The 18418-nt window shown below is 37.5% G+C and overlaps 1 protein-coding gene across 1 annotated transcript; it reads left to right on the top strand.

The window, feature by feature from the left end:
• The first annotated feature begins 170 nt into the window (after nucleotides 1-170).
• Nucleotides 171-17617, top strand: LOC116777975 (uncharacterized). Its single transcript, XM_061526350.1, is given in 8 exon segments — nucleotides 171-499; nucleotides 577-9727; nucleotides 9729-10537; nucleotides 10540-13921; nucleotides 13999-14378; nucleotides 14484-14849; nucleotides 15970-16311; nucleotides 16739-17617. Coding segments are annotated over 7 exon segments (15036 nt in total). The 5' UTR covers nucleotides 171-499; nucleotides 577-632; the 3' UTR covers nucleotides 17401-17617.
• Nucleotides 17618-18418: the final 801 nt, after the last annotated feature.

The raw sequence follows: 18418 nt of genomic DNA, 5'->3' as shown, positions 1-18418 counted from the left end.
CAGTATTTTGTTTTTGCGTATTTATGTTTTTTCAAAGTAACGTGTATGTTATATGTGCTTGCGGCTTGCTCGCATTGTAATCTCAAATTCATTATTATAATAATAATAAATGGTTTTTACTGTTTAAAAAAAATTGATGGAGCTAGATTTTTTTGGATACGAAAACTATTATAGCAGATTAAGAGATAGCCTCATTTTTAATAAATTTTTCATCGAGACTATTGAATATCACCTCGTATAGGGGTTTCTCTGTTGTATCTTCTGAGGGACGCTAAACTTTTCATCTATATTTCTTAAAGAGACGAGTGCATAATGTTATGTCATCCTTGCATAACCATACTTCTTGGTTAACTGTTAATATAAGACATTAAAATGAATAAACAATTATCGTGTCAGTTAAATTCTAAATTATTTCATAATGTTAAGATGAAATTTAAATAAAACATGCCCTTAAATAAATTTCTGTGAGAAAATTCCTTATATTATATTTGTTGAAAGAGTAAGGTATTTTTTGTTTACTTAAGTAATGCAAATACGTTGTTTTTTTTTTTTAATTATCTAAATATCATCTTTTAGAGAAATTTTATGGATATTTAATATTATACAGTAAGGAGAATCATTAACATAACATAATGAAGGATTTAAATAATAGTTCGGAACCAAGCGTAACATTATTATACAGTTCCGATAAGAAAAACATGGAACATACCCTTAACAGACCACATGTGAAAAGAGAAAAGTTGTCTCAAATTAAATGTGTGTATGTGAAGACTAACGATTTAAATATTGTAGCCCAAAAAGTACTAAGAAATAAATACAAAGTTATAAGATTATCAAAGCAATCAAAAAAACAAAGGAAATCAGCAATCAGTAGGGATTGTAATAAAGCAAATAAAGATTTTCTTCAAATTGAAAGAATATACAGTATGCCTTCCTTGGAGACGAATAAAAAAAAATTAAGAAACAACTCTCTGAATATCAGTCAACGTAAATTAATTTCAAATAATTATACATCGTATTGTAAAAACTATGTTGTAAATAATTTAGAAGTGCTAAATACTCCAGAAACATCCTGTCTCAATGACTTTTTACAAACACGTTTAAAACTGTATCGATGCCAACTAAATGTTAAAGAGGAAACATGTTGTTGTTCGTGCAATTCTGATGCTATGTTCGAAGTTATGAAAGGTTTATATGATTGCTATAAGAAAAAAAATTGTGATCATTGTAAGTGTATACTATGTGGTCATTTGCCAAGAGAGGAGCGAAAATTAGGAGAAATGCGGAAGTCTGCAGCTAGTATGGTTTCGGCAGAACCAGTGAGGGAAATAAAAAAAGAAAAATTAAAAGCGATAAAAGCTGGCATTACCACCCCCTTGGAAGGTAAAAGCAGAGCTGAGAAAGAAAAAATATTAAAAGACTTTGCAAAAACAGGTGGACTATTACCAGAAGGAAAAACCGCATCGGAAAAGGAGCTAATAAAAAAAATTAAGACGGAACTGGGCCTTCCACGGGAACCTAAAACAGATGAAGAAAAAGAAAAACTTCGAAAGGCACATCTAGCTGGTTTAGTTACTCCTTTAGAAGGCAAAACTGCTTCTCAAAAAGCAAAAATTTTAAAAAAGCAAATGGAAATGGGTGTGCCCCTACCTGAAGGAAGAACACCTTCTGAAAAAGTCTTAATACACAAAATAAAAACTGGTGCCATTGCCCCATCAGAACATAAAATATCTTCTGCGAAATTAGAAAAAGCTGTAGCCGAAGGATTACTTACGCCGTTGGAAGGAAAATCTCCGGAACAAAAAGAAAAAATTTTAAGAGGTCTGGCAATGAATGGAATCCCGCTTCCTGAAGGTAAAACTGCTTCAGAAAAAAAACTCATCAATAAAGTTCGAGATGAAGTGGGTTTACCACCTTCACCGGAAACTGCATCAGCAAAAAAAAAGTATCAAAAAGCAATGGCAAAAGGACTTATTACGCCATTAGAAGGTAAAACTGCAGCGCAAAAAGAAAAGATTTTAAAAGGTCAAGCAGATCTAGGATTGACTTTACCCGAGGGAAGAACTGCGTCAGAAAAAGCAATCATAGAAAAAGTAAAGGGGGCCGCGCCACCTCCTTCAGAGTATAGGGTTCCATCTGCGAAATTACGGAAGGCTAAAGCTGAAGGATTAATAACACCCTTGGAAGGAAAACCGCCGGAGCAGAAAGAAAAAATACTACGAGGTCTAGCAATGAATGGGGTTCCACTTCCCGATGGTAAAACTGAATCGGAAAAAAAACTTGTCAATAAAGTTCGAGCTGAAGTAGGATTACCACCTTCACCAGAAACTGCTTCAGATAAAAAGAAATATCAAAAAGCAATGGCAGCTGGGCTGATCACGCCACTAGAAGGAAAAACTGCAGCACAAAAAGAAAAGATTTTAAAAGGTCAAGCAGATTTAGGTTTATCCTTACCAGAGGGACGTACAGATTCAGAAAAGGCAATCATAGCAAAAATAAAAGCAACCGCTGCACCACCTCCTAAGTACAAAGTACCATCAACAAAGTTGCGTAAAGCTAAAGCTGCGGGGTTAATAACGCCGTTAGAAGGAAAACCACCAGACCAGAAAGAGAAAATACTAAAAGGTTTAGCAATGCATGGAATTCCTCTACCTGAGGGCAAAACTGCATCAGAAAAAAAACTTATCGACAAAGTCCGAGCTGAAGTAGGATTGCCGCCTTCACCAGAAACTGCTTCGGATAAAAAGAAATATGAAAAAGCAATGGCAGCTGGATTGATTACGCCACTGGAAGGCAAAACTGCAGCACAAAAAGAAAAAATTCTAAGGGGTCAAGCAGATTTAGGTTTGCCTCTACCCGAAGGACGTACGGCATCAGAAAAAGCTATCATATCAAAAGTCAAAGCAGCTGCTCCACCTCCTTCCGAATACAAAGTGCCTTCTGTAAAACTACGTAAAGCTAAAGCAGAAGGACTTTTGACACCGCTAGAAGGAAAAACACCGGCACAAAAAGAAAAAATTCTGAAAGGTTTAGCTATGCAGGGAATCCCGATTCCTGAAGGTAAAACTGCATCAGAAAAAAAACTTGTGAATAAGGTTCGAGCTGAAGTAGGATTACCACCGTCACCGGAAACTGCTTCGGATAAAAAGAAATATCAAAAAGCAATGGCAGCTGGGCTGATCACGCCACTGGAAGGAAAAACTGCAGCACAAAAAGAAAACATTTTAAAAGGTCAAGCAGATTTAGGTTTATCCTTACCAGAGGGACGTACAGATTCAGAAAAGGCAATCATAGCAAAAATAAAAGCAACCGCTGCACCACCTTCTAAGTACAAAGTACCATCAACAAAGTTGCGTAAAGCTAAAGCTGCGGGGTTAATAACGCCGTTAGAAGGAAAACCACCAGACCAGAAAGAGAAAATACTAAAAGGTTTAGCAATGCATGGAATTCCTCTACCTGAGGGCAAAACTGCATCAGAAAAAAAACTTATCGACAAAGTCCGAGCTGAAGTAGGATTGCCGCCTTCACCAGAAACTGCTTCGGATAAAAAGAAATATGAAAAAGCAATGGCAGCTGGATTAATTACGCCACTGGAAGGCAAAACTGCAGCACAAAAAGAAAAAATTCTAAGGGGTCAAGCAGATTTAGGTTTGCCTCTACCCGAAGGACGTACGGCATCAGAAAAAGCTATCATATCAAAAGTAAAAGCAGCTGCTCCACCTCCTTCCGAATACAAAGTGCCTTCTGTAAAACTACGTAAAGCTAAAGCGGAAGGATTTTTGACTCCGTTAGAAGGAAAAACACCCGCACAAAAAGAAAAAATTTTGAAAGGTTTAGCTATGCATGGAATCCCACTTCCTGAAGGTAAAACCGCATCAGAAAAAAAACTTGTGAATAAGGTTCGAGCGGAAGTGGGATTGCCACCTTCACCGGAAACTGCTTCGCAGAAAAAGAAATACGAAAAAGCAATGGCTGCTGGACTTATTACGCCCCTAGAAGGGAAAACTGCAGCACAAAAAGAAAAAATTCTAAGGGGTCAAGCAGATTTAGGTTTGCCTCTACCCGAAGGACGTACGGCATCAGAAAAAGCTATCATATCAAAAGTCAAAGCAGCTGCTCCACCTCCTTCCGAATACAAAGTGCCTTCTGTAAAACTACGTAAAGCTAAAGCAGAAGGACTTTTGACACCGCTAGAAGGAAAAACACCGGCACAAAAAGAAAAAATTCTGAAAGGTTTAGCTATGCAGGGAATCCCGATTCCTGAAGGTAAAACTGCATCAGAAAAAAAACTTGTGAATAAGGTTCGAGCTGAAGTAGGATTACCACCGTCACCGGAAACTGCTTCGGATAAAAAGAAATATCAAAAAGCAATGGCAGCTGGGCTGATCACGCCACTAGAAGGAAAAACTGCAGCACAAAAAGAAAAGATTTTAAAAGGTCAAGCAGATTTAGGTTTATCCTTACCAGAGGGACGCACAGATTCAGAAAAGGCAATCATAGCAAAAATAAAAGCAACCGCTGCACCACCTTCTAAGTACAAAGTACCATCAACAAAGTTGCGTAAAGCTAAAGCTGCGGGGTTAATAACGCCGTTAGAAGGAAAACCACCAGACCAGAAAGAGAAAATACTAAAAGGTTTAGCAATGCATGGAATTCCTCTACCTGAGGGCAAAACTGCATCAGAAAAAAAACTTATCGACAAAGTCCGAGCTGAAGTAGGATTGCCGCCTTCACCAGAAACTGCTTCGGATAAAAAGAAATATGAAAAAGCAATGGCAGCTGGATTAATTACGCCACTGGAAGGCAAAACTGCAGCACAAAAAGAAAAAATTCTAAGGGGTCAAGCAGATTTAGGTTTGCCTCTACCCGAAGGACGTACGGCATCAGAAAAAGCTATCATATCAAAAGTAAAAGCAGCTGCTCCACCTCCTTCCGAATACAAAGTGCCTTCTGTAAAACTACGTAAAGCTAAAGCGGAAGGATTTTTGACTCCGTTAGAAGGAAAAACACCCGCACAAAAAGAAAAAATTTTGAAAGGTTTAGCTATGCATGGAATCCCACTTCCTGAAGGTAAAACCGCATCAGAAAAAAAACTTGTGAATAAGGTTCGAGCGGAAGTGGGATTGCCACCTTCACCGGAAACTGCTTCGCAGAAAAAGAAATACGAAAAAGCAATGGCTGCTGGACTTATTACGCCCCTAGAAGGGAAAACTGCAGCACAAAAAGAAAAAATTCTAAGGGGTCAAGCAGATTTAGGTTTGCCTCTACCCGAAGGGCGTACGGCATCAGAAAAAGCTATCATATCAAAAGTCAAAGCAGCTGCTCCACCTCCTTCCGAATACAAAGTGCCTTCTGTAAAACTACGTAAAGCTAAAGCAGAAGGACTTTTGACACCGCTAGAAGGAAAAACACCGGCACAAAAAGAAAAAATTCTGAAAGGTTTAGCTATGCAGGGAATCCCGATTCCTGAAGGTAAAACTGCATCAGAAAAAAAACTTGTGAATAAGGTTCGAGCTGAAGTAGGATTACCACCGTCACCGGAAACTGCTTCGGATAAAAAGAAATATCAAAAAGCAATGGCAGCTGGGCTGATCACGCCACTAGAAGGAAAAACTGCAGCACAAAAAGAAAAAATTTTACAGGGTCAAGCAGATTTAGGTTTGCCTCTACCCGAAGGGCGTACAGCATCAGAAAAAGCTATCATAGCAAAAGTAAAAGCAGCTGCCCCACCTCCTTCTGAATACAAGGTGCCATCGGCGAAGTTGCGAAAAGCGAAAGCTGAAGGGTTACTGACTCCTTTAGAAGGCAAAACTCCAGAGCAGAAAGAAAAAATAATAAAAGGTTTAGCAATGGTTGGTATCCCTTTACCTGAAGGAAAAACGTCTTCAGAAAAAAAAATTATAAAAAAAGTTAGAGAAGAAGTCGGATTGCCACCAGAACCTAAAACAGAGGCTGAGAAAAAGAAATATAGAGAAGCAGCTGCTGCTGGCTTTATAACACCTTTAGAGGGAAAAACGTTATCTCAAAAGAAAGCTATTCTCCAAGGGCAAGCTGATATGGGAATCGAGTTACCGGAAGGTAGAACTGCTTCCGAAAAAGAAATCATAAACGAACTAAAAAGGGGCCCAAAAAAAGTAAAATTAAAATCAATAGCTATAGAAGCAGGTAAGCCAGCCTTACCCCCAGAAAAAAGACAAAAACTTGATAAAAAAACTGCGAAGGTTATGAAGGAAGGGAAAGGACCTAGTGATGAATGCATTTGTGGTTTGTTAACTCCAGAATCAGAAAGAGTTCCCAGGGAAAGTCGGATTATACCCCCAGGAAAAATTACGTCCGAAAAGCTAAAATTAGCAAAAGCTGAAGGTTTTCTAACTCCTCTTGAAGGTAAAACTAATGCTCAAAAAGAAAAAATATTAAGGGGTCTTGCTAAGAAAGGATTACCATTACCAGAAGCCAAAACAGCTTCTGAAAGGAAAATTATTGATAAAGTTCGTCAAGAAATGGGTTTGCCACCAGAACCTAAAACACGTTCTTTAAAAGAAAAATATGCACAGGCTCAAGCTGCTGGTGTTATAACACCTTTAGAGGGTAAAACGACCTCAGAAAAAGAAAAAATATTGACTAAGCAGGCTAAGATGGGTGTGCCCCTTCCAGAAGGACGAACGGCATCTGAGAAAGCTCTTATTAACAAAATTAAAGCAACTATGATTCCACCAGAAACAACATCAGAAAAATTAAGAAAAGCTAAAGCAGCTGGTCTGTTGACCCCGCTTGAGGGAAAAACACCCGAAGAAAAGGAAAAGATAATAAAAAATTTAGCGAAAGCAGGACTTCCATTACCAGAAGGCAAAACATCCTCAGAAAAGCAACTCATTAAGAAAGTTAGAGATGATATGGGCTTACCAACAGCAGGTCTTCCATCAGAAAAATTTCGTAAGGCCCAAGCCGCCGGTCTTATAACACCTTTAGCCGGAAAAACTCCTGCACAAAAAGAAAAGATCTTAAAGGGAAGGCTAGCTGCTGGATTACCACTACCAGAAGGTGTTACTACATCGGACAAAGAATTAATAAAAAAAGTGAAAGCTGCAACTGGCTATGTTTCTCCTCCTACAAAAACTGCTTCAGAAAAGTTACGTAGAGCTAAAATGGCTGGCTTATTGACTCCTTTGGAAGGTAAAACTGCAGAGCAGAAAAAAAATATTCTAAAAGGATTAGTTAAAGAAGGTATTCCTTTACCTGAAGGAAAAACTGCCTCTGAAAAAAAACTTATTAATCAAGTTCGAAAAGAAGTTGGACTACCCCCTGAACCTACAACATCTTCAATGAAAGAAAGAATGAAAATTGCACAAGATGCCGGTATCATAACACCACTAGAAGGTAAGTCTGCTGCTCAAAAGGAAAAAATATTAAAAAAGTTGCATGAAGCTGGAGTCCAACTACCAGAAGGAAGAACTGCATCAGAAAAGTCATTAATACGAAAAGTTAAAGCCGAGCCCGTTTATAAAGTACCATCTAAAAAGTTGAAAGCAGCTAAAGCTGCGGGTCTTATTACGCCACTTGAAGGAAAATCTACTGATCAAAAAGAAAAAATTTTAAAAGGATTAGCTATGCAAGGAATCCCCTTACCTGAAGCGAAAACAGCGTCAGAAAAGAAATTAATAGACAAAGTGAGAGAGGAAGTTGGCTTACCACCTGAACCAAAAACACCTTCCACTAAAGAAAAGTATAAAAAAGCTTTAGCTGCAGGCCTTATTACACCTTTGGAAGGAAAATCGAAGGAACAAAAAGAAAAGATACTCAAAGAACAAGCAAAGTTAGGACTTGCTTTACCCGAAGGGAGAACTCCATCGGAAAAGTCCTTGATAAAAAAAATAAGAGCTGCTGCACCTCCTCCATCTGAAATGCGGATTCCTTCTGAAAAACTAGCGAAAGCTAAAGCGGCTGGATTATTAACACCTTTAGAAGGAAAAGCTCCAGAACAAAAGAAAAAAATTTTAAAGGGCTTAGCTATGCAAGGAATCCCCTTACCTGAAGCGAAAACAGCGTCAGAAAAGAAATTAATAGACAAAGTAAGAGCGGAAGTTGGCTTACCACCTGAACCAAAAACACCTTCCACTAAAGAAAAGTATAAAAAAGCTTTAGCTGCAGGCCTTATTACACCTTTGGAAGGAAAATCGAAGGAACAAAAAGAAAAGATACTCAAAGAACAAGCAAAGTTAGGGCTTGCTTTACCCGAAGGGAGAACTCCATCGGAAAAGTCCTTGATAAAAAAAATAAGAGCTGCTGCACCTCCTCCATCTGAAATGCGGATTCCGTCTGAAAAACTAGCGAAAGCTAAAGCGGCGGGATTATTAACACCTTTAGAAGGAAAAACGCCAGAACAAAAGAAAAAAATTTTAAAGGGCTTAGCTATGCAAGGAATCCCCTTACCTGAAGCGAAAACAGCGTCAGAAAAGAAATTAATAGACAAAGTGAGAGAGGAAGTTGGCTTACCACCTGAACCAAAAACACCTTCCACTAAAGAAAAGTATAAAAAAGCTTTAGCTGCAGGCCTTATTACACCTTTGGAAGGAAAATCGAAGGAACAAAAAGAAAAGATACTCAAAGAACAAGCAAAGTTAGGGCTTGCTTTACCCGAAGGAAGAACTCCATCGGAAAAGTCCTTGATAAAAAAAATAAGAGCTGCTCCACCTCCTCCATCTGAAATGCGGATTCCTTCTGAAAAACTAGCGAAAGCTAAAGCGGCAGGATTATTAACACCCTTAGAAGGAAAAGCTCCAGAACAAAAGAAAAAAATTTTAAAGGGCTTAGCTATGCAAGGAATCCCCTTACCTGAAGCGAAAACAGCGTCAGAAAAGAAATTAATAGACAAAGTGAGAGCGGAAGTTGGCTTACCACCTGAACCTAAAACACCTTCCACTAAAGAAAAGTATAAAAAAGCTTTAGCTGCAGGCCTTATTACACCTTTGGAAGGAAAATCGAAGGAACAAAAAGAAAAGATACTCAAAGAACAAGCAAAGTTAGGGCTTGCTTTACCCGAAGGAAGAACTCCATCGGAAAAGTCCTTGATAAAAAGAATAAGAGCTGCTCCACCTCCTCCATCTGAAATGCGGATTCCTTCTGAAAAACTAGCGAAAGCTAAAGCGGCTGGATTATTAACACCCTTAGAAGGAAAAGCTCCAGAACAAAAGAAAAAAATTTTAAAGGGCTTAGCTATGCAAGGAATCCCCTTACCTGAAGCGAAAACAGCGTCAGAAAAGAAATTAATAGACAAAGTGAGAGAGGAAGTTGGCTTACCACCTGAACCAAAAACACCTTCCACTAAAGAAAAGTATAAAAAAGCTTTAGCTGCAGGCCTTATTACACCTTTGGAAGGAAAATCGAAGGAACAAAAAGAAAAGATACTCAAAGAACAAGCAAAATTAGGACTTGCTTTACCCGAAGGGAGAACTCCATCGGAAAAGTCCTTGATAAAAAAAATAAGAGCTGCTGCACCTCCTCCATCTGAAATGCGGATTCCTTCTGAAAAACTAGCGAAAGCTAAAGCGGCTGGATTATTAACACCGTTAGAAGGAAAAACGCCAGAACAAAAGAAAAAAATTTTAAAGGGCTTAGCTATGCAAGGAATCCCCTTACCTGAAGCGAAAACAGCGTCAGAAAAGAAATTAATAGACAAAGTGAGAGAGGAAGTTGGCTTACCACCTGAACCAAAAACCCTTCCACTAAGAAAAGTATAAAAAAGCTTTAGCTGCAGGCCTTATTACACCTTTGGAAGGAAAATCGAAGGAACAAAAAGAAAAGATACTCAAAGAACAAGCAAAGTTAGGGCTTGCTTTACCCGAAGGAAGAACTCCATCGGAAAAGTCCTTGATAAAAAAAATAAGAGCTGCTCCACCTCCTCCATCTGAAATGCGGATTCCTTCTGAAAAACTAGCGAAAGCTAAAGCGGCGGGATTATTAACACCTTTAGAAGGAAAAGCTCCAGAACAAAAGAAAAAAATTTTAAAGGGCTTAGCTATGCAAGGAATCCCCTTACCTGAAGCGAAAACAGCGTCAGAAAAGAAATTAATAGACAAAGTGAGAGAGGAAGTTGGCTTACCACCTGAACCTAAAACACCTTCCACTAAAGAAAAGTATAAAAAAGCTTTAGCTGCAGGCCTTATTACACCTTTGGAAGGAAAATCGAAGGAACAAAAAGAAAAGATACTCAAAGAACAAGCAAAGTTAGGGCTTGCTTTACCCGAAGGAAGAACTCCATCGGAAAAGTCCTTGATAAAAAAAATAAGAGCTGCTCCACCTCCTCCATCTGAAATGCGGATTCCTTCTGAAAAACTAGCGAAAGCTAAAGCGGCAGGATTATTAACACCTTTAGAAGGAAAAGCTCCAGAACAAAAGAAAAAAATTTTAAAGGGCTTAGCTATGCAAGGAATCCCCTTACCTGAAGCGAAAACAGCGTCAGAAAAGAAATTAATAGACAAAGTGAGAGAGGAAGTTGGCTTACCACCTGAACCTAAAACACCTTCCACTAAAGAAAAGTATAAAAAGCTTTAGCTGCAGGCCTTATTACACCTTTGGAAGGAAAATCGAAGGAACAAAAAGAAAAGATACTCAAAGAACAAGCAAAGTTAGGGCTTGCTTTACCCGAAGGGAGAACTCCATCGGAAAAGTCCTTGATAAAAAAAATAAGAGCTGCTGCACCTCCTCCATCTGAAATGCGGATTCCTTCTGAAAAACTAGCGAAAGCTAAAGCGGCAGGATTATTAACACCTTTAGAAGGAAAAACCCCAGAACAAAAGACAAAAATTTTAAAGGGCTTAGCTATGCAAGGAATCCCCTTACCTGAAGCAAAAACAGCGTCAGAAAAGAAATTAATAGACAAAGTGAGAGCGGAAGTTGGCTTACCACCTGAACCAAAAACACCCTCGGAAAAAAAAAAGTACGAAAAAGCCTTAGCTGCAGGCTTTATAACGCCTTTGGAAGGAAAATCAAAGGAACAAAAAGAAAAGATACTCAAAGAACAAGCGAAATTAGGGCTTGCTTTACCCGAAGGAAGAACTCCTTCAGAAAAATCCTTGATAGAAAAAGTGAAAACTGCTGGACCTCCCCCATCTGAAATGCGGGTTCCATCTGCGAAATTGGCGAAAGCTAAAGCTGCAGGATTATTAACACCCTTAGAAGGAAAAACGCCAGAACAAAAGAAAAAAATTTTAAAGGGCTTAGCAATGCAAGGAATCCCCTTACCGGAAGGAAAAACAGCATCAGACAAGAAATTGATAGAAAAAGTAAGAGCTGAAGTTGGTTTGCCACCAGCCCCCGAAACATCGTCGGCAAAGACAAAATATAAAAAGGCTCTCGCTGCAGGTCTTATTACGCCATTAGAAGGGAAGACGAAGGAACAGAAGGAAAAAATACTAAAAGGCCAAGCAAAATTAGGTCTTCCTTTACCTGAAGGTAGAACTGCATCCGAAAAGTCCTTGATAGAAAAAGTGAAAGCTGCTGGACCTCCTCCATCTGAAATGCGGGTTCCGTCTGCGAAATTAGCAAAGGCGAAGGCTGAAGGGTTATTAACACCGTTAGAAGGTAAAACTCCGGAACAGAAGAAAAAAATTTTAAAGGGCTTGGCTATGCAAGGAATTCCATTGCCCGAAGCTAAAACAGAATCTGAAAAGCAATTAATAGATAAAGTAAAAGCTGAAGTTGGTTTGCCACCGGAACCGGAAACAAAATCTGCAAAAGTTAAATATAAAAAGGCTCTCGCCGCTGGACTCATAACACCATTAGAAGGAAAAACAAAGGAACAAAAGGAAAAAATTCTGAAAGGTCAAGCTAAATTGGGACTACCAATGCCCGAAGGGCGCACGTCTTCAGAGAAATCACTTATAGCGAAAGTAAGACTTACTGCCAATTTGCCATCAGAAATCCGTGTCCCTTCAGAGAAGTTACGAAAAGCAAAAGCTGCGGGCCTTCTGACACCTTTAGAAGGAAAATCTCCTGAGGAAAAGGAACAAATACTCAGGGGATTGGCAATGCAAGGAATCCCATTACCGGTATCAAAAACTGCATCGGAAAAAAAAATTACAGATAAAATACGGGCTGAAATCGGCCTTCCCCCAGAACCTAAATCAGCGAAAGATAAACAAAAATATGTAGATGCTATTGCTGCTGGTATTATAACACCTTTAGAAGGAAAAACTACCGATCAAAAAGAGAAGATACTTAAAGCACAAGCAAAAATGGGTTTAACTTTACCTGATGGCAGAACACCTTCAGAAAAATCTCTTATAGCTAGAATAAAAACAGCTGCACCTTCAGAAAAATATGCGCCATCATACGTGTTACGTGAAGCTAAAGAGGCTGGACTCTTAACACCTTTGCAGGGTAAGTCACAGAAGCAAAAGGAAAAAATTATTAAAGGACTGGCAAAGCGTGGTTTACCTCTCCCCGAAGCAAAAACTGAGTCAGAGAGGAAACTTATTGAAAAGGTGCAAGGCGAAATAAAAGGACGGCCAGCTTTGCCACCAGAAAAGTTAAAAAAATTGGACAAAAAGACTGCCAAAGTCATTAAAGAAGGAAAAGGTCCCAGTGACGAATGTATTTGTGATTTATTAACACCCGAATCGGAACGCCCTCCTATAGGTATAACTGCAATTAAAATGCCTTCCAAGAAAATTTCAAAACCTACGAAAGTTATATCTGAAAAAATAAGAAAAGCTAAAGCTGCTGGTTTGATAACCCCTCTGGAGGGCAAAAGTATGAAACAAAAAGAAGAAATTCTGAAAGGTTTAGCTGAAGCGGGTTTACCTTTACCCGAAGGAAAGACTCCGTCGGAAAAACTGTTGGTACAAAAAGTTAAGACCGAATATGGAATACCTCCAAAAGCTAAAACTGTATCTGAGAAACAGTTGATAGAAAAGGCAAAGGCTGAAGGATTATTAACACCCTTGAAGGGAAAAACTCCATCACAGAAAGAAAAAATATTAAAGGGTTTGGCTGAAGCGGGTTTGCCAATGCCAGAAGGTTCAACGCCCTCTGAAAAATCGTTGATTCAAAGAATAAGAACAGTGGTTGGTCTTCCTCCTGAACCTACACCTTCGGAAAAGTTAGGTAAGGTAAGAACAAAATCAAGAAAAATTGGTGTTGGAGAAGTACGTAAAGCTGAAAGAAAAGTAGGAGTGTCAAAGTCAAAAACAGGTATTGTTGAAGAATTTGAAGATATCATTAAAACTACCACCTGTGACAGGGGTTGCGGTTGCGATAAGAAGAAAATTAGATTTAAACATAGCTATGTAAAAATACGAGTCACATCGCCAGACATTTCATCCTTATGTCCATGCCCAGAAGAGTGCCTTCCCGGAGTGAAAGGAGGAGTTTTTACGGATAGTGAAGGAATAAAAGTAACAGTTGGTAGAGTTTCAGGCATTTCGCCCTTTCCTTCTAACGAGTTTTCTAAATTTAAACCTGTGTCAACTTCATCGTTGCCATCTTTTAATTTATACAGAGGAAACATTGAACACCATCTATCACAAAATAAAACTTTACAGAGTATTTACTCTCGTAAAAATTCAATACAATTTACCGACAGTTCACACACTTGTGGTGAGTCAACTTATAATAAATACAAAAAAATACGAAACAATAAAGGCTCAAGCACAATTAACACATGTAACTCAGACATGGAAACGGATGATGTATCCCAGTGTATTTGTGAAGAAGAAACCACAGGACATTCTAGTTTAGAAACTTTATACTTACTAAAGACGGAATCATCAGTGAGTCTCTCAAGCTTTTCAGATATTATAAGCATAATATCTATTTCTACTTCCACCGTAGACAACTCCTTGTATTCCGAATATTTTGAAAGAGATAATGAATATAATTCCGAGTTAGAGGAGTCTTTTGAAAATAAGAACTTTGACATCAGGTTTGTATTTCATTTAATATAAATATAAAATTGTGTGTATTTTATCAAACAGAATTAACGTTTATACTTATACGTAGCGTGACAAGTCTGGAAGAGTCCTTGTGGACAAACGATTATACATTCTCTCAGACGACTGGTTCGGAACCAAAAATCAATCTAAGTTTAACAACATTACAAATGACAAATTTAAAAACGAGGCTTTTTGATTTGCTTGAGAGTAATGAATTGGATCAAAAAGATTCGATGGTGGATGAGCTGGATGAACGTGATATAAGATTTCTATTGCGAAAAATTATATCAAACAGGTCTTTACATGACTCTTCGTCATTAATTATTCTCATTCCGACTACATCTGAAGAATACTGTTCCGATGACTTGTCACAGAATTGTATAAATTCTGCAATATGTATTCCACTAAGTGACAAACCTTGCAACAAGAACCCAAGCAGTTGTGAATGTAAGTATAAAACACTGTTTTTATTAAAGCCTAATAAAAAAAATTATAAAAAAATATAAGTACTATTAAGTTTTCTCCTACTTTGTAAGGTTTATTGTGTTTAAGATAATTCAAAATACCGTCAAGGTCTAAAGATTGTTAAAAAAAATAAAGACGTCATTCAGAAGGATATTCAAATTACATTTAAAAAGCAGCAAAAATCTAAACAAATGCAAAATAGTAAAAGAAAAAATTGCGGTCTTAATAAAACAACTCAAGACCAGCTATCTCAGTTTTCAAGTGTTTCCATTAAGACTAAGAGTGACACTGGAAGAGTTTTTAGTGCTGACACAACGCAAGATAGGCCCTGCTGTTGCCAAACACAAAAAATGCAGCAATTGAAAAATGCCACGGGACAAATAGATCATACTGTTGAAAATGTTATATCAGAATTAGTGACACCTATGATGCGTAAGGAAGCTGTCGCACAAGGTAAGCCTCTATTGTCAATACTTAATCAGGTATTCAACTCTAAATCTACATTAGGACCAAAATAAACCACTAAAATTAGGTAATACTAAGTAACGAGAAAAAATGGAGTTATCGCTTTAAGTTTAATTATAAATGCACAGAATCCATCTTAGCCTTCACTGATGATCTCGCAACACTGACACGTAACCCCAAACACTGTCGAGTACTATTGAATGAAGTGGATAATTTCTGTGAGTGGCCGGATATGGATTGAGAGCAAAACTAAATAAATGTCACTGTCCTGTCTCGGTAGGCGAAATACAAAATATACCTCATACAATCCGGGATAATCGTTAGGCGGTCACTGTGTTTCTACGATAACGTAAAATGCTCCTTTTAAATAGGTCGTACTGCATACTTAGAAGGAATAGTAGATAGCTTTTTAAACGATCGTAACAAGGTCGATAACCAACTGATAACTAACGTCCAAAAAGCTTGGATCTACGATAATTAACTAATATCATGTTTGAATTGGTCTTTTCTCGTCTATGATTTTAATACAACCCTTTTGTCAAAGTTAGATGCTAGCATCATAAAGGTTTTGAAGTTATGGTTCGGGCTCGCGCTGTCGGCTGATTCGTCAGCGTTATTCAGGGATCACAATAATTTTGGGATTCATCTAAAAAGGCCATCGGAGCTCTATGAACACCTAAGAGTTTCTAAGAGTCATATCCTGGGGACATCCCATTAAGCATTTGATGATGGCATGTAAGGTACTCCTAGATAGCTTTCAGTACTCGCGTCGTCACGATAAGGTTTTAGAAATCATACGTGAAGCGGTTAGTCTTTCGGTAGCCAGGGCGTAAAAAGAAATAAACACAAACCAGCGATCAATAGGTTTTGTAACAGAAGGCACTAGGGCTACAAAATCAGACGTCAAGCCTGACTCTATCATTAAAATCGCTTTGAATGGAACTATAATGATCGATACGAATGAAAAGCAATATAAAATCCCAGAGGATATTTGTGCGTCGGCGTCCAGACCACTCAGACTTTTATATTCGCGAATTTTAAAAGAGCGTTGAGCTAATAGAACTCACGGTTTTGGAAATGTGTTTTGGAAATGTTTATTTTTGTACAGGCTTAAGCCATGATCAAGTTCCTGAGATCAAAAGGCCAAGAAAAGAACTGCCACGTAAAACGTCCTATCCCAATGTATTGAAAACCTCGTCGAACTTTTGTCAACAAACTTCAGTAAGCCTGTGTAAAATTCCTCCATGTAGAGGGCAAATTGGACCGTATCATCCCACGCCACCCCCTAACCCTGGTATAATGTGTCCCATACCAAACAGTAAAGTAAACAAGTCGTGCGATTGTAGTCCTGAGAAATTAGAAATGATTTTCAAAAAAGTAGCGAAACAAATGATTTCTACTAGTTGTGGGAGCTCAGGAGAATTTAAAGGAAATCTAAAATCCAATTTGAGTAAGTCTAAATGAGATATTAATTTAGTAATAGTAATGTCTTTATTATTTCCTTTTATTAACAGCAGTTTCTCATGACCCGTCTCCATGTTTTAGTATGTTATAATTATTGTATTTTTATTTACATAAAAATCGATACCAATCTTTTTATGATGAGTATTGCTGTTAGGCCAGCGGAACTGTCAGATAAGTGGAAAGAGGATGTAAAATATTACCAGAATAAGACTATGTTACAAATTAATTTGAAATATAAGTTATGTTCAGTTTTTCTATCTATTATTTTCAATTGCAGTGAATGAAAAATAGTTAAATTCATACTGCTGTTTCCAGTCACATGATATTTGATTTTGTTTTTATAGAATATACGCAGTAGACCAATTAGAAGACGACGTATTTGAATATTATTATATTTTTATTACGGTTTTCAGAAAAAGTGACAACGTCAATGCCAAAAACTTTAGATCAGTCATGTAGCACTTGCGAACCAATGAAGTTTGAGGGAAACATCAATTGCCGTTGCAGTGGAAAGGAAAAGAAAATCAAACTGCCTGAATTGTGCCCCTGCGAGAAATACCGGCAAGGAAGTGAAGTAAACTCGTTCGATACCGACACAGGATCTCAACAAAAGGACAAGAAGCAAAAAAAGAAATCTATGAAAGGCAAGAAGAATTTTATATGCGAATGTCCAGAGGAACCAGAACCAGAACCAGAACCTGTCCCCGAGTTTTACATCGATGAGAGATTAGTAAAGAAAATGAAGTCGGACTTAACGCAAACCACATCTGGCTTCACATTCAATATAACTCGCAAGAACATCGAAACGGAAATGAGTTTCGAGGACGCTCTTAGATTTTTTGAGGAACACCCCGAGTTTGTTCCACGACAATACAATGAAGAATTATGCGCATGCCGAAATAAAGCATTAGGAATAACGAGATCTGGGTCCGCCCAATGTATATGTCCGGAGGAGATTCCACTGTTTACAGAACCAGAAGAGCCTTTTAAAGGAATCAAATTTCAAATAGGTGCCAAAGGCTCAGGATCAAAAGGGCTCAGTGGCATTTTATGCTTTGACGTCGTCGAGAACTAAATTATTTTATTTCCCACTCACAAAAGGAGAAGTTAGGAGCTTTTTGTACTTTGTCGAAAAATACGTGATATCATGGTAACGTTGTTTACGTAAATTATGTCGATTTTATATAGTTGTTTGTTGTTTTTGTATATAAAGATGTTTTGTAAAAAGAAAATTGATATCTTTAAATTTTTTATAATGTTTTTGAAAAATAATAAACATATTAGATTTTTTTTATCTATGCTTTTATTTTATTTCAAAAATAGAGAACGGAAATATAAATGTAAAAAATAAGATAAGTTTAAAAAGAAGCTATTTTTTTTTGTCTTATTAGATATATTCCTTGGGTACAAAAAATAAGTGCCTTTATAATAAAAGTCCTATCTAGACCCTGCTTGCGAGGAAGCAATATTCGGCGTAGGTACAATTCGCAATATATATGATATATGGTACATAGAAATTGCAGTCGCCATACCTAAAAACGGCATAATCGAAATGTTTGCCCTTCAAAATAAATAGATAGTGTAGAAACTTAAGTTCTATTTTGTTTCAAATGTTCATATTGGACAAATTAAAAACCACTTGAAAGCTCTGCTTTTTTGGGCGATTAGTACGAAATAGGCATGAACAAGTCTTATAATTATGACATAAAATAAATAAACGCAAGTCACAAAGACACAATCTACTGTTTCATGAGAAAAGTTAAGGAAAGTATTGAAATAGTTTGTACGCGTCTGTTTCCTTCCACTTACAATTTGAATGTTTTTAAAGCAAGGGTTAAAAATGCTGTCACCGAGATTGTTCGTCTACCAACTCGAGCGTAATTTCCACCGATAGTCAAAACGGTAATCAAGATATTCTAGTAAATATACATGTATACAAAAATATAACTGTAGCTCTTCAATTTAGCCAACTTAAACAAACATAATTATGAAACTATATTTAAAAACTATATTTATAAGTATAAACGTACCACACAAAAACTCTTTCTTTTTATAATAACTAACCTAAAAGGAGTATTGAGTTAACGTAAACT

The sequence above is a fragment of the Danaus plexippus genome, chromosome Z, assembly GCF_018135715.1.
Source record: "Danaus plexippus chromosome Z, MEX_DaPlex, whole genome shotgun sequence".
Classification (NCBI taxonomy): Eukaryota; Metazoa; Arthropoda; class Insecta; order Lepidoptera; family Nymphalidae; genus Danaus; species Danaus plexippus.
The sequence above is the reverse complement of the archived record's forward strand: the minus strand, read 5'-3'. Positions and strand labels throughout refer to the sequence as shown.